The sequence below is a fragment of the Aptenodytes patagonicus genome, chromosome 2, assembly GCF_965638725.1.
Source record: "Aptenodytes patagonicus chromosome 2, bAptPat1.pri.cur, whole genome shotgun sequence".
NCBI classification, from domain to species: domain Eukaryota; kingdom Metazoa; phylum Chordata; class Aves; order Sphenisciformes; family Spheniscidae; genus Aptenodytes; species Aptenodytes patagonicus.
In genome coordinates this window covers 54,957,557-54,973,140 of record NC_134950.1, presented here as the reverse complement: position 1 = coordinate 54,973,140, position 15,584 = coordinate 54,957,557, and the positions used below count along the sequence as shown (strand labels likewise).

At 43.0% G+C, this 15,584-nt stretch overlaps 1 protein-coding gene across 1 annotated transcript in view; it reads right to left on the bottom strand.

Moving 5' to 3' along the window:
- Positions 1-1,500: 1,500 nt before the first annotated feature.
- Positions 1,501-15,584, bottom strand: part of EMILIN2 (elastin microfibril interfacer 2) — a 34,669-nt gene continuing 20,585 nt past the window's right edge. Inside the window, exons 5-8 of the mRNA XM_076329887.1 lie at positions 10,391-10,723; positions 9,773-9,811; positions 2,695-2,829; positions 1,501-1,913 (exon numbers count right to left, since the gene is read on the bottom strand). Coding sequence (XP_076186002.1) covers positions 1,576-1,913; positions 2,695-2,829; positions 9,773-9,811; positions 10,391-10,723 — 845 coding nt within the window. The 3' untranslated portion in view covers positions 1,501-1,575. The remainder of the gene's footprint in view (positions 1,914-2,694; positions 2,830-9,772; positions 9,812-10,390; positions 10,724-15,584) is intronic.

The following is a 15,584-nucleotide window of genomic DNA, read 5'->3' as shown; positions in this document are numbered from 1 at the left end:
CTATTCCAAAACTAAGCAACAAAGGCATAAGTCTTCATCTGACCTCCTCAGATGGGAAGGGCTTCAGCTAAACATACTGTGCTGCTTACAGCACAGGGAGTTCTTCCTACACCTAAAGGAATTGTTTGTTCTGAGGCTATAAACAGCTGTTCTGGATTTGTAAGAAGGAAAATATACTACACAAACCACTACGATAAATACAACTCTATGCAGCATGAATAGACTATTAAAAAGATCCATTTATATAAGAATATATAGGTGACAGCTGAATAGTCCTGCTCGCAGTAAAACATGGATGGATTTTTTTTCAGCCATGAAAGAGATCAGAATGCTAACTCGAAAGAGCCAAAATATAATTTTTGTTACCTCCACTGAGAAGTGGCTAGTACGAGAAATAAAATACTGCTGCCCCAAATGTGTTTATCTGTTTAAGCTAAGAAAGTTGCTTCATCCATATAAACAGATGCTGAATATTAAAACAAACCTCACTCAAAAGCGCTGATGCAGGAGGCTCTTACAACAAAGACTTAGTGCAGATGGGTGGTTTGTGCATTCGGCAGTATTGGCTAATAAGGCTATTTTCCCGTATCACCAATTTTTCCTCTGATTTGTCTTCTACAATGCAACAAAGAAGAAAACTTCCTTTTTAATATAAATACTGTAGGAGCGCCAGAAACAAACTTTGTAAAATTTTTTAAACTTTTCCAAATTACCATTTTTCTAGCTAAGCACAGACAATTCAGCTTTTTCTGACCTGTTTTATTCATTTCAAGCACGACGCTTTAATCTCAAGACCACCATGCTTAACTGATCGTCTTTTTTACTGTGTCAATTGAAAATAACTGTTCTAAATCTTTCAGTAGTAGCAACTGCACCTTACGTTCACGTCTGCCCAGTGGAAAGCTGAGGTGAGGTAAGTTTCTCCCTGCACAGCTGCTTCCACTTGACTGGAATAAATGAGTCACTCATCTTGTCTCTTAGCACTGTGTTTGGCCCTTACGGGAAAAAAGAAAACTCATGCAGGTAAGTATCGTTTTGCTTTGCACCACATGGTTAGCAATTGCTTTGAACAAATCGTTTATGAGAACGCACTTGACCCAATGTATTATTAAATAACACAGGGACTAAGAAGTCATCAACCACGTCCAATACAACCTCACTTTCTTGCCCCTGCTTTACTGAAAACGTGAAAATAGCTGACCACAACTGTAAACTTTAGCGAAGATGTAAACTTTGATACACTAGGGACAATTTGATAAACTAGGGAGAAGACTGCAAAGGCAATTTAATAGGGAATAGCAAGAGCACAGTGGAAAAGTATCTATTGAGAACATAGCTGTTTAACAGTTGTTCTGCTTGTACGGGTAAACAAAGGCTTAGGAAGGAGTTAATTTAGCTACAGAAATATGTCTTTTGTAGCTACCTCTGGAAACGGGGGACAAGGAAAAGGTCTCAGTATAGACTATAAACCCATCACTGAAATCAAATATATAAACTGAATATATTAAAGCTTTGAATTTTATTACACTTAATTTCTTCTGAATATCTTACCCTTCTCTCCTGTTCAAGGTAAACCTAAACATGAGAAATGGAAGGATAAAGGAGAACTCCACTAAATGTGGAGTACATTTCGTCAGAGTCTGTGTAGGCCAGTTTGCCTCCTGTTACAACAACGTTTACTTCATCTCCTGCTTTGAGGTGAAGAACAAGGTGGAACGTCCCAGGACCACCACAGGTCCGTTTCCCCGAGTAGGGTTTGTGATACTCCAGCAGTTCCCTTCTGTACCCGGCAGTGTGGAGCTGAGCCACACTTGCATTGGAGACGGACAGCACTGCTTCTACGTACTCATCCCTCTCTGGGGCCAGCACAGCGGTGATCAGGTAGCGCCCTTCATATGGTGATGTGAAAATGCCTGCAGAAGAGAGACAGACTGAGCTTTTCAGAGTTACTCAAAATGGAGAGACCTGATCGCTCTAAGCATGATGACAAACATAAAGCAACATGGGTTACCCATTGCTACGTACAGATAACTGTGACAACGTCAGCCTGGGCAGCTGACAGCAGTCATGAAGGCAAAGGGTTGCCGCTTTTGTGTTAGAGTCCACCAGTCCTTCAGGACATAAGCAGGTCTTGTCCACATTCAGAAACCTCCTGGCCTAAGCAGCTGCCATGACTCAGAGCTGAGGGAAGAGGTGAGAGGCACCCACATGCTGTGCAAGTCCCCAGTAGGTTAAGGCACGCCTAACACCCTCAAGTGACAGGACACCCTGCTTGAGAAGGAGGCAGCCCACAGTTACTGCTATTGGGGAGGCAGTATGCATCACTTCCCTCCCTCCTCTCCCCCGGGTGACCCAGCTGGCTGAGCTGCAGTGAAGTGGGTTAGCAAGGAACCTCACCTCTGCTACCTGGGCTCAGCTGGCCTGAGGTGGTGGAAGAAGCACAACCGGCTGTGCTGGCAGAGCAGAGGTAGTGGCGAGTTGGGCCTCAGTATTACTGGGCAGTTGTGGAAAACCAGCAGTGGCAAAATGCGTGCCTGTCCACATCCACAGGAAGCTTGTACCCCGGTGTGTCTGGTTTAAATGGACTTATTTTGTTTGTTCAATGCGCCAGCAAGGCCTGAGATAGCATCGAACACTGGTAATCCATGCTACTGCCCATCTGGCATCTCTGTGGGTCCATTCTTTGGCCGTTACCTGTATTGGGGTTATAATAGTCCCCGTCATTCACAAGCACTTTGTTAAAGTGAACCACGCCGACATCACTGGAGAAAGGCTTCTGCGTGAGCCCAGCAGAAAATGACACCAGAGAGGCCGCAGCAGCAGCAGGTCCTAAAATGGGTAACAACATGAGTCAGTCACATCAGGATGACAACACAGCCTCTCCCTGTGATGGTTTATAATCCAGTGTCTCTGTTCCTGCACATACTCCACTTGGACTAACCCTGTCACTTGAGGGATGCCAGAATTAGCAGAATACACAGAATTGCTGGCTCAGGTCCCACGTGTCTCACCATAAAACTTACTGAGCACCATAAAATTCCCCCCTTGGCCACAGCCTCCTCTTTTTTTCCTTCTAAGGAAAGGGTACATGGCTTGTAAAAGCTGGCAGTGGAAATCCTGCCACCTCTCAATTCAACAATGCTTCTGCCACGGACCTTCTTCAGGACTGCAGCTGCCCTTGGACATCTCCGCTCTCCGTCACTATCACAATGGCAACAGGAGTGCTAAAGGTGTATAGCTCGTGCCAGCTTTTCTAGTCATGCTGAGAAGCTGCACACAGCTTAGATCTCTTACCTTCTCTGCCGAAGGGTAGAGAAAATAGCTACAAGAAGTAACACTTTGGTATTAAAGCAAAGAGAACCATCACTGGGGCTTTTCTCTCTCTCCAGCACTTCTCTTTCGGGGGACTTTTCACTCCACAATTTTTTCTTCTTTTCTCAGCAGATCAAACAGACACTTAGGTATTTTATAGTGGCTATCTGCTTACTAGCTAAACACTGCTGTTAGACTGGTGTTGGATGAAATACAATTCGGACAATTAAGACAAATTTTTACTTTTAACAGACTGACTTAATGGCAAGTGTTTAGTGATCGACCACTTATTAGTCCCATTTTAGTTCCCTTCCCTCTAAACATTTCCCCTAAGGCAGGACACACTGCTAGAAGTAGTCAACTCTTGTTGCTTTGTTCAGGCAATTAGGTAAACAACAAATACGCTTAAAGTTGTCCTCTATTGCTCTTTCTGTTCTACCCTGTTCAGGTCCATGTCTTCTCTATGCTGTTTCACGGTGACCCTGCTCCTCCTTCTGCCTTCCTTAAAACAAATGTTTGGTTTTGTCTTCCTCTCAATCTGAGATGCCCATCAGCAACCAATGTCCAATTCAGATTATATCACTTAAAAATTGAAGTTAAAAAGTGACAAAACTTAATCTAAAAATGTGGATATACAAATGCTCTGCTATCCATTTTTTTTTCTGAATAACTTGGCATGGGGGGGTGGGAGGGGAAGGCAAGGGGAAGACATGCCTGCAACTTCAGACAGGGCAAATAACTACCTTGATTTCCCTCAGGGGCCAGTAACCAGCTGCCTCCTGTATCTTTGGAAATCTCCCTATTGAGTATTTTGTCTCACGCTCAGAAAACAGACAGAAGCCCTTTTTCATTACTCCTACCTGCCAGCGTGCCTGCAGGTGCTCCTGTAAGCTAAGATGAGGTTATTTGAAAGGACCAAAATTAACTGCAGGAAGTCTACTTACTTAAGCAGCTTCTGTAAAGCTCCACCACCTTAACACCATGCTACTTACTTACAGAAAGCATCTGTCTGTATTCTCAGCTTACCCTGAGACTCAGATCAACTGAAAATGCACCTCAACTAACTTCTTGTTGGCTCACTCGGAAAGGTTTCTCTCCCCTGTAGTCATACTGCACAGACGGCACAAACTATTTGCTGCCTGCCCAGAAACACTGTCCTCTCCATTTGGAGTAGCTACAGTTCTGTTCGGGTTGGTGTCATCTGAATAAAGGAGCGACTCCTGCCCTGGCTTGCTACAGCTTCCTTCAAGATTTTCCTGCACTAATTGCTAGAATAGTTAATAGTTATTACAGTTTGCTGCTGAAATTGCTTCAGATCTGCAGCCTAGTTTAGCACACCATCTATGTTTGTCCAAAGGAGAAATCTTAAACCCGTCTAAGTATCCTGTAGATCACTTCAGTGGACAATATAAGGACATGCAGTAAAGACGCAATGTGTCTGTGCTCTCTAACCCTCCCCCCTGCTTCCAGCTGGAACTGTGCCTGTTTGAAGCTTTCACAAGTTCTACCAACAGCTCTCAGCAGTGCTTTTGCAGAACCTTACAGAGAGGTGAACCACCTTCTCTGGCATGTCCCCACTTGCAAACACTTTTCTTCATGCAAAGACCAAAGTTTAGCTTCTCTAGGCAAGGTGCAGGCTTGCAAACTGCTTTCACTTAAGCAGTCAGTACTGTAGAATTATAAAAATCAGGGAGAGAAGTTTTAAAGCATTTAAAAGCTGGGAACCGCATGCACAGCTCTGATGAAGAAACTGCTAGGCAGACAAAAAGTTTCACAAAAGATTCAACCACAGTTTTACAGCTTCTGGGGAAGGAAAAAACTCTTTGACTTTAGACGTATTCAAGAAGGTTTCACTTGAGAGAGAGATATATATGTAAGCAGGAGCAGGTATGCATGTTCATGGCAATCTAAGCTAGTATAATGGATTCTGGGGAGTAAAAAGACCACAGAAGATACATGGGTGGCCTTTGTTAGGTTACATCTACTTCCACCTATCTGCTAGTTGTATTTCTGGTTCTCCACCTCTCTTCTGACTTCCCAGCACAGTTCATGCCTCCCACAGAGCCCAAGGGCCAGAAGGAGAAAAAGAAGAAGAAAAAAAATAAAGCAAAACAAAACAGTGCACTGCATAGGCATTTTCTATCAAGATGAAAGGAGAAAAAAAATAAGAGTGTGATGGTGTTGCTGACAATTGCTCAGCAACTGGAATGAGGCCTCTTCAAGAAGCTACACAGAAGAGAGACCGTAAGTACGTAATTCATTTGTCAGTATGCACATATGACTCTTTTGCATATGGCAGGAGTAGGATATGTCAGATTTCCTCTGCTTGGCCAATACTCCTAAATCTAAACGAGGGCAAAGTGCATAATTTCTGTTAGAGCAAATGGGACAAAAATATCAGCTATTTATCACCTCCCCGCCTTTTTTTTTTTTTTTTTTTTTAACTCTTCAATTTGACCCTAACACATCTCATTTTCAGGAACATTCCCTCTGCTTAGGGGATGGCCATGCAGCACAGCACAGTGCCACACTGATTTCCATGAGCCAACGCTCAACAAAAGTGGGCCTATTAGCTCTGCTAGGTCACAGTGTTTCTGATGTGGATGATAACTCACTCAATGTGTTATGAAGACACAGCTACTTTTCTCCTGAGTCTGTTAGTAACAGCTCTTTCTGCTCTTACAACTCCTACCTTTCACATCGCAGCAAGAGAAGGTTTGCCCTAGCACTTACGTACCGCTCCTTACACAAATACCCATCTCCTACCCCTTCCTTCAGCATGCTTCTGTGAATTGCACTGTTCTTTCATGCAAACAGCAGCAAAACACAACCACTGGTACAACTGCGGGTGATCACATGTTCTTTACCTCAAAGTCAGCAAACACACTTTCCCCTGTGCTAGACCACTGATGTGCACTAACGAGAATACTGCTCCCTGTCCAATGATCAAAAGAGCTAAACATGCAACAGAATCCGTCACAAGCATGGCAGGGTAATTTATGTATTCAGTAAACTCCTTCTTCAAGTCAAGGACCACCTACAACAACATAAATCTTACATTACAATAACATCATGCTTTATATTTGAAACGTGTCCTACAGGCTTGCTGCCTAGAGTCACATGGAGAAAGTAAAGATGGTTGAGTATCAGACAAGCAAAAAGAAATAAAAAGCCCAAACCAAAATTAGCCCTTTACCTGCACCGATATATACAGCAGTGTTTGCACAGCGGTAGGGCTCACTAGCTCAGCTGTTTTCTTTATTACACCTGTCCTGGTTTCGGCTGGGATAGAGTTAATTTTCTTCCTAGTAGCTGGTACAGTGCTACTAGGGTAGCTGTGTTTTGGGTTTAGTATGAGAACAATGTTGATAACACACCGATGTTTTAGTTGTTGCTACGTAGTGCTTACACTAGTCAAGGACTTTTCAGCTTCCCATGCTCTACCGACTGAGAAGGCTGGAGGTGCACAAGAAGGTGGGAGGGGGCACAGCCAGGACAGCTGACCCAAACTGGCCAAAGGGATATTCCATACCATGTGTCGTCATGCTCAGTACATAAACTGGGGGAAAGCTGGCCGGGGGGGCCGCTGCTCGGGGACTGGCTGGGCATCGGTCGGCGGGTGGTGAGCAACTGCATCGTGCATCACTTGCTTTGTATATTCTTTTTTTAAAATTATTATTATTATTTCAATTATTAAACTCTTTTTATCTCAACCCACGAGTTTTCTCACTTTTACTCTTCCGATTCTCTCCCCCATCCCACCAGGGGGAGGGGAGAGTGAGCGAGCAGCTGTGTAGTGCTCAGTTGCCGGCTGAGGTTAAACCACAACACCACCTTACAAAGGAGTTTCTTTTAGAGAGGAGCAACCACCCTCCATTGGAGCTGCAGGGTTAAGGACACAAGCAAAACTGCAGACTGCATGAAGGGGGAGGGTGGGGAAGGCAATTTGTGCTTTCAGTGAATTTTTTTCACTGTGACCCTCTGTACGCTGATCAGAACGTCCAAATCCTCTTCTTGGCTCTGTCCTTGCCTAGTTGTGTGACCTGGGATCTTACAAGCATTTTCTCATCAGTTCCCAGACCAGTTCATCAGCCAATTCATTACTTCTGCCTCTGCAATTTTCTTTGCTCCAGCAAACAAAAATTCTCATAACTGTAAAATCGCCCTGCTTCAATAATATTTGCTGCTGATGTTTCTTTAAATAACAATTGGTTCAACTCTTTCTGTATTAAAAGGGATTAGGTGGATGCACTTAGGTCCTGACACTTAACTCGCCTTTGTCATAAACTCCTTGCCTGTGAAAATAGAGCTAATCTGTAATATTGTACCTTCTACTCTCTCATTAATACTTGTAAGTCCTTCAAGATCTTTACCTACAACATCATAGTGAGAGATGCATGCAAACAGATAGCTAATGAATCTGAAAAACTCAAGAAATACTTTGGTATTGAACATATGCAAATCGTGCCTCAGCATTCAAGAAGAGCTCTAAAGTGGGCCAGTTTAATCCCAGAGGACAGAGTTGGAGCCCTCAACTTCTTCCTGAGCAGTGCTTTTATGTAACAGAAGCTATTCAGAAACAGAAATGAAAGGGAGTACTCAGAAGGCCAATTTAATATTACAAGCTTCTTATTTTAGGAATTATAGCACAAGAAGGTCTGATCTTTCAAATTTGAATTTCAGTACCACAAAATGTACTGGGTGAAGGCTGGCAGAGACATCATAAACTGTGGTCCTGCACGAATTAGATATTAAGGATTCCTTGATGCCTTATTTAAGCATTAAGTTCCTCCTCCAATAAGCCAAAAATCTTCCCTTCCCCAGCTGGTAATGTCCACAACTGCTGAATTCTGCCCCAGAACGCTCTCTTTCTTTGCTGTTTGTAAGCAGACACTGATGATTAGGGACAGTGGATGTAAATGCTCTAACTCCACAGAAGGCTAATAGCTGTTTGCACCATCCTTACCTCTCTGTTTTCTATGACTGTACCTGCCATTGGAATTTGCAAGGCATTTTGGGGGAAGTTATAGGACAGATCAGCAGATATATCTTATATTTAGATAGGTCTTCAGGGGCACGGATCAGGAAAAGGAACTCCCTGGTCAAGGCCACCTCTCCCTGGATCCCAGGGTGCTAACGTTTCTTGCAACGTGTTCCACCAAGCAGCAAACAGGCGCACTGCCTGCCACGCCCTGCCTTTTCAACACTTTTAACATCCACCTACTGTTTCACACAGTTTTAGCATGAACTTATTAAAATACTGCTGTCTATAAATGGCGATAGATTGTACAAAGTGGAAGAAAACCCCCAGGAAATCCATTTATCAGAAATCTAGACATCTATATTGGCTTTGCTGGCATCAAGATAAACGAACATTTCTTTACTTCTTATCCTCTTCCAGAAGCCTCATCTATTGCTGCTTGTTCTCACCACCACAATCCTCAAATGCAAAAAGATTGCTTTAAGGCTATGACAGAATTTTAATTAGAAAGTATAAATATCAGAATTACAGTGTGAACTCTTTACAACTCTTTGTCAGTCCCCAGACCAGTCTTCAGGATGTGTATCTGTGATTTTGTTAGGGCCATCAAACTAAGTCCCAAGGGTAGGATTTTGGATGCCATAAAGCCCTAATGTTTATTTTCATCTATTTCTCATATTTCCTCAAACAAATTTAGATGAAATCATTCTTTTTGAAGAGGGTGTGGGAAGATTCACTTTGATCCAGGATACCATTCCCCAGGGTTTGATAATATCTTGAGTATGAGGTTGTAGGGCAGGCAGCACCCAATCAACGTATTTATCAAGGCCAACTAGCATGTCCCACACAAGATTTACACCTGTTTATCATATAAATCCATAAATGAACTGTGATATTAACAATTATAAAAAATAAAAAAACCCCACCAAACCAAGAAAACTGCATTCTGAATCTTTTTAAACTGTGGTTGTCAGTGGCAGCACTCCTGCTTTCACTGAAGTCAGGAACACGAGCCCTCGTGATTCTAACAAAGCCAGAAACTCTCCCACGAGGAGAACCAACTCATGCACTAGCTCAGATACTAACAGTGCTTCAAGATCTTAGTCTTGGCCTTATTCCTATTTTATTAAAGAAATATTAACATCGTCAGAAAGAAATATATATTATCTCATTTAAAAGGAAAAAAAAAAGGTCAGTACTGACATTTGCTAGGAAATAGAAACCCTTTGTATTTTAAAAAACCACTGAAGTAACAATAACCCAAAATGAATTCTTTTTCAAAACTTCAAAAAAAACATATTTTCAAAGGATGCAGATTATGTTTTAATGCTTAGGTATAGCAAAAATCTGACAGATTTTCCTCAATGCTAAACTTAAATACTAAAAATCAACACTTTGTTCTCTTAACTGTGACTTTCCAGGGACTGAAATAAACATTAAGTACCTGTGTAAAGAACTTCTAGGAAACAACTGCCTTACCTTGCGAGTCCGTGGTAGGAGGAGATAACTTTGGATATCCTACAAAGGAAAAGCAGTATGTGTGACACAGTATGTAATGGAATACATTATGACAAAATACCACTGCAGTCTTCTAAAAAGCATCCTTTGTTACCGAACAGCAACCTACCAAAACAGCTACCAAATAGCATCTCCTATGAAATGCTCAATCATCGTTGAACTGGAGTGGTCATGGCAAAGAAAATGAAATTCTTACTACAATGTACTAAATCCACTGCAAGCACTATGGCAAGGGAAAAAAAATTTAAGTTTCCCTAGTGGCAAAGACTGCTGTAGTTACCAAGGATTTTACATCAGCCCTGTTGACCTCATGCTTTGTGCAGCCTTGGCAAAGGCAACAAAACTGGCACTGAATGCGTTTCCCCTACTTCTGTAGCCAGCTGGAAGCTGCAAAGGCCTGTTCACAAATCATCTCTGCCGTAAGCCCGTTCCCAACAGCAGGTGCTATAATGGGCGTCCACGAAAGGCTAAAAGGTGGCTGGTAAAGCGCAACAGATCTCAGCGTCACTCCTCTAGCAAGACCTGGCATGTCCACTGCACTTAGATGGGAGTGATTCACTATTAGTTTGGTTCTCTCACCTGGTGCTCCAGCATACCCTTCAGCAATGGGCATGGTACTTTGACCAGCCTGACCATCCACACTTCTAAGCCGTCCTCTTCCTGACATTAAAACAGTGCCAGGAGGCCCTGCCTCTCCAGTCTCCAAGATGATCCCGGTTGTTCCGGGCAGAAATGGCACAACTCCTGATCCTGGCAGCGCTGGGCGCGGAAGAGGTCTCGGCTGCAGTGGCTGAAGGGGGGTCCTCTGTCGCGGGGATTGTATCCTCGGCCTTGATGGCAGCAGGGATATGCCAGGTTGGGGCTGCAGGGGTGGTCTTGGTGGCAATGGCTGCCGTGGTACTTCTGATCGCCCTTTGAAATGATGAAAGAAGTGGAAAGATACAGAATTATTCACCTAAAATAGTATATAAAATTGCAGATTTTTGTAAAAAAAACCCCAAAACTTTAAAATAAAACAGGACTCAATTTGAGGCCACCTTTCCCCTCAGACCCAAGACTGCACTGGCAAAACTCCATTCCACTCTTGCAGTACTACAAACTCCCCTCTTTCCCAGCCTGTGACACAGGGAAAGGAATGAAGACAGTCTGGAGACAGGACAAGCGGCAGTCAAATAACCCGTGAACGTTCACCCACTAGTCCAGCTTTGCCTTTCTCCACCAAGCGGGCTGTGTATCATACCTATTCCCACCGGTGCCTTCACCTCCATTGCATGCTCTCTCTCTACCTTCACTTCAGTTCTCCTGAACCCCTCCCGCCCATCACTCCTACTTTCGACTCTGTACTCACAGAACACCTAGCACAAGGCTGACCCTTTAGCAATACCATAAAGAAAAGTATCCACAGCAAAAAAACTGAGTAAATGAACACCAACTTACAGGTTTTTTTCCCCTGCTTTGAAAAGCAACAAACTTAAAATTTCAAGTACTCCCATTACTAATATTTTCTGACAACGAAGGCAGAACCCTAGGATATAATCTACCAGAAAACCCTTTATTGTTTAAAGAGAAGAGATACCATTAAAAGACTTTTCCAGTAGGGCAGCCAACACATATGACATCAGGGTTGAACAGCGCTGACATGGTTACATTTGTGTATCTGGTCCAGTTCTAAGCCCTTTATAGGAATTACGGCTTATTCATAAAAATGAAGTCCTAGATGACATCTAAGGGTGCAATGTCCTCCCAAGAATGAAGTTGAATTACATCTACATTAAGAACAGGAATTTACAAATGTATAGATTTCAGCAGATGCAATGACAGCTTTTACACAGAATAATTAGAATTTCATTCTAAATTAAACATTAGCATTGGTTACTTTGGTTGCATTTTGAGACTAAAGCATGGCTTTAGGTGCGGGGATGGAAGTGAGTTTCTGGGGAAATAGACAAACATCCCCTTGCAAATTTATCTGATGCCACTCGTCACACCAGAGATGCTTGCCATGGTCCACACTGGAGACCACTGCTCTGAGGTCTCAGTGGTCAGAACGAAGCACTTCAATTCATCACAGTCCAAAATCAGCCTGGGTAAATTCATCAGTGGCTAGGGCTAAACCGAATGGCTGTGCCTAGAAGCAGACGTGGTGTGAGGCTTCCCCTGGCTCTGCTGTACAGCCGGGAACCCCCAGGAGGGCCTTACGCTGCGCCTTTGGGTGAGAGCTTACAACTAAGTCATGAAGGTGTTGTCCATGATGCATGGCTGGGGTCCAGACGGTGTCGCTGGCAAGCCACGTGCTGTTTCGTGAGTACTCGACACCTGCACTTTACCCCTGTGAATCTCGTTTCTTGTTTTCAGTCTCATAAAAAGTCCACATAAGCCTTCCAGAGTACTGAGAGGCCGTCTGAAGTCATAGTCTCGCACCACCTGCATTCATTTGCTAGATATGCCTGCTAGAAATAAATCTTCCCGAGCTTTGCTGGCTGACTTTAACTGTCATGAGAATTGAAACTTATACAAGCAATGCATGACAAAGCTGGACTGAAGCTCACTCGGTAACTCTGTCCACAAGGCAGAGGACTGAGTGAAATGTTCGCTCTATACAGATTAAAATTATCTTCATAAAAATCCCAGGATTAAGAAGTCTTATAAAAATTTTCAAAAAAGGGCTTAAAGTATCAAAGTGAGTTATTTAACAGAGTTGTTAACTTAGTGAGACATCTTCTGTCCACAGTGGCATAGATTTATATCTTCAACTAAGATCTTCAGATTAACCTCATTCAAAACACAAACTGACAAAATACTTTACCTTGGGATGCACGTACTTGTCATTTCTCTAGTCAACTAAGCTGAGCTTTATTAAGACAATGACTTGGGTTGACACAGGGAAAATTAATACATTTCTCTGCTTGCTTTTCTAAACCTTTAAATAACAATCAACAGCTCAGATCCCATATCCTGTGCAAACTGCTTCCTTGCATGCAACATCAATACTGCAATATTCAGAATTATCGAACTACATCTCCATAAAGATAAATCCAAAATTACCTGCCTAACCCTCAACTTAAAGTGACAGTAATCAGATATGTGTGGGTTGAGAGGGATCTGGTCTGCCATCTTTGCCAACCTTTTTGGCCTCTTCTACTGAGATGCATCATCGCAAGACAAAGTACCAATAAATCACTAGATAAAGATGATAACACTGGAGCCACCCCATCCTGACACTGAATTCCGTAACACGTGTTTTCAATTCACAAGGCAATGAGAAAACGAACCCCTGATGAAGGCTGGGGTGAATCTAGCTGGACCTGCTTCAGCTTTGCTAAGCAGCGGACAAAACAGAAATCTTCCCCATCATCCTCCCATCTATCTGGGAAGGCAAAGAACAGAGCTGAGATCATTACACAGCTGAGAATAGTAACACTGTCCTCAGCAGCGGTGTCCTTGCTGCTCCAGTTGTCATCACTGGTGTAAGTGACAACTCAGTTACCATGTCACACAACAGCTTCTGCTCTCAGATGCCCATCCTCAACTGAAACAGAAGGAAAGGTTTCCCTCCTCGGTTGAACATAAGAATGCTTTTCTTCCCCTCCCCCTCTTAAAAATATTTTATTTTATTCAGTTTGTTCAGCCAGGCAGCTTTAACCTGCAATTTATTTCACTGAAGGAGGAATGATTTGCTGGGAAGGAAGATGAGCAGTGACCTGGATGCATGAGGCGGGTGGATCTTCTGGGTGCATCTGTTTCTAGTATTCTTCTGCCCCAACCATGCTCTCCTCAGCCCCCAGAACACACAGAAACAAAGTGCGTAAAACAAACTAGCGAGTAAAGGAATCTGTGACTGCACTCACAAGAAGCCAAAAAGACCTGACTTGAATTTTGTCATAGATACCAAAGGGATTTGACATTAAGTTACAAAGTACCATTTTGCAAGAGCTCGCAGGGAGCCTAGAGGAATTGACTATATGACTATTCGCACTACAACACTAAGATTTTATGTTGCCCTTTATCGACGCTGTAATGCAAAGCATACATTTGGTTTCTTAGACCGTAACTTCAGCAGACAACATTTCGCTGTTGCTTTCAAAACCCTGCTACACAAACAGTTAGTTACCAGAGGAATTGCAGTTCAGGTCAAATAACCGTAACCAAAGCAAACTGTACTCCCGGCATGGTATCTGGCTGCAAGACCACACTTCTGCTCCTGGAAAGCTTCATGAATCTATATGAATAGGCAGTAAGTTAAAAGACACCACTAACTTTAACACGGCTTTCAGTTTCGTGCCATTTGAAGAGCACACCTACCCACAGAGAGGCAGAGCGCAATGAGAACAACTTATCCTACGAGGCGTGGAGCTGGGGGCAGTCACCATTTAATGTGGATGAAGAGCTTCTGGAATTACATTATCAAGCTGCTGGAATTACATTACCTTGGTGAGAACATCGTGTGTGGTCCCCTACACACTTAGAGCAGACCACCGCCTGCCGCCACCACCACCTTGTGTACGGCAGGACGCTGCACTACCTTCACCAGAAATTATAACAAATTAAATACATTTCTGGCCTCTGGGTCCATATCTGACATACAATCATTCACTAACCTGGCTTGTTAGTCTGGACTGAGGCACTTGAAACCCCTTAATAACAAATTTGGAAGAAAACACAGCCATATTCCTAAGATCAGGGTCGTTTGACTTTGCTCAGGTTTATAGTGTGCTGGGCTTACACTGCTTGATAAGATTTTATATTGTATTTCTTGCAACATATCCTTGCCTTACTGCCCTCAACAACCGTTATTAGTAACAACTTGTTTCTGTTTTTTCGGCCCTTCTGAAGTCAAATGACATCATCTGAATGCTACGATACGCTGGCAAATAGTGCGTAAGAAATTCTACACTGATCTATGGCCAGGACTGACAGTCTTCCTTTCGAATAACGTCAGTATTGGAGACGATGCTGCAGATCATGGATGTAAAAATAGTTAAAGCCATACCCCAACTCACGTAACAGGGTTCCCAAACTACTTCCAAAAAAGGCTCTTTTGCCAAAATCTTTCTGCAACTCCAGCCATCAAAACTTACTTGGACTGCTGTGCCAGACAGTGTTATTGTAATTGGAAACATTTGGGGACTGAAGTGTGTGCTTCATGAATCCTTCAGAGGCCAGAGGCACCTCATAGCAGCGAGGGATGCTCACAGTGCCTGCACCCCAGATCCAGCAGCAGCATCCTTCCATAGGCTCTTAACACCCAGTGGAGGATGGAGAGCTCTGCTCTGAAATGGCATTATTTTATGGAAACCCAGGTGCGCTGAGGCATTTTAATGCTTTACAACATCATAATAGGGGCTGATAAATACAACCCATGAGGCCGCTTGAACACCTGCTTTAAATAGCAGAAGAAAGATTACTGTGTGTATCTTGGACCTTTCTCCAATATTGGTCCCTGGTGCACATTTATGTTGGGCAAGATGGATGAGAAATAGGATTACATAGATACATCATACTGCATTTTAATGGGGACTAGGTCTGCTTCTGCAAGATCTAGGGGTGAAGGTCCTAACCCTGCTGAATTTAAGTCAACATTTCACCAAAATAATTATCTGAGAATTACGGACCCCCTCCATTCCCCTTCACTTCTGCCTTTAAAGGAAGAGAAACTTATTTTTTTTTAATTTCACACAAGAGTTTCTCACCTCAGAAGGATTTTTGTGCCAAGTACTGAAATACATTTGGTTTTAAACAATTAAACACCCAAAAGAAACATACCTATCACAGG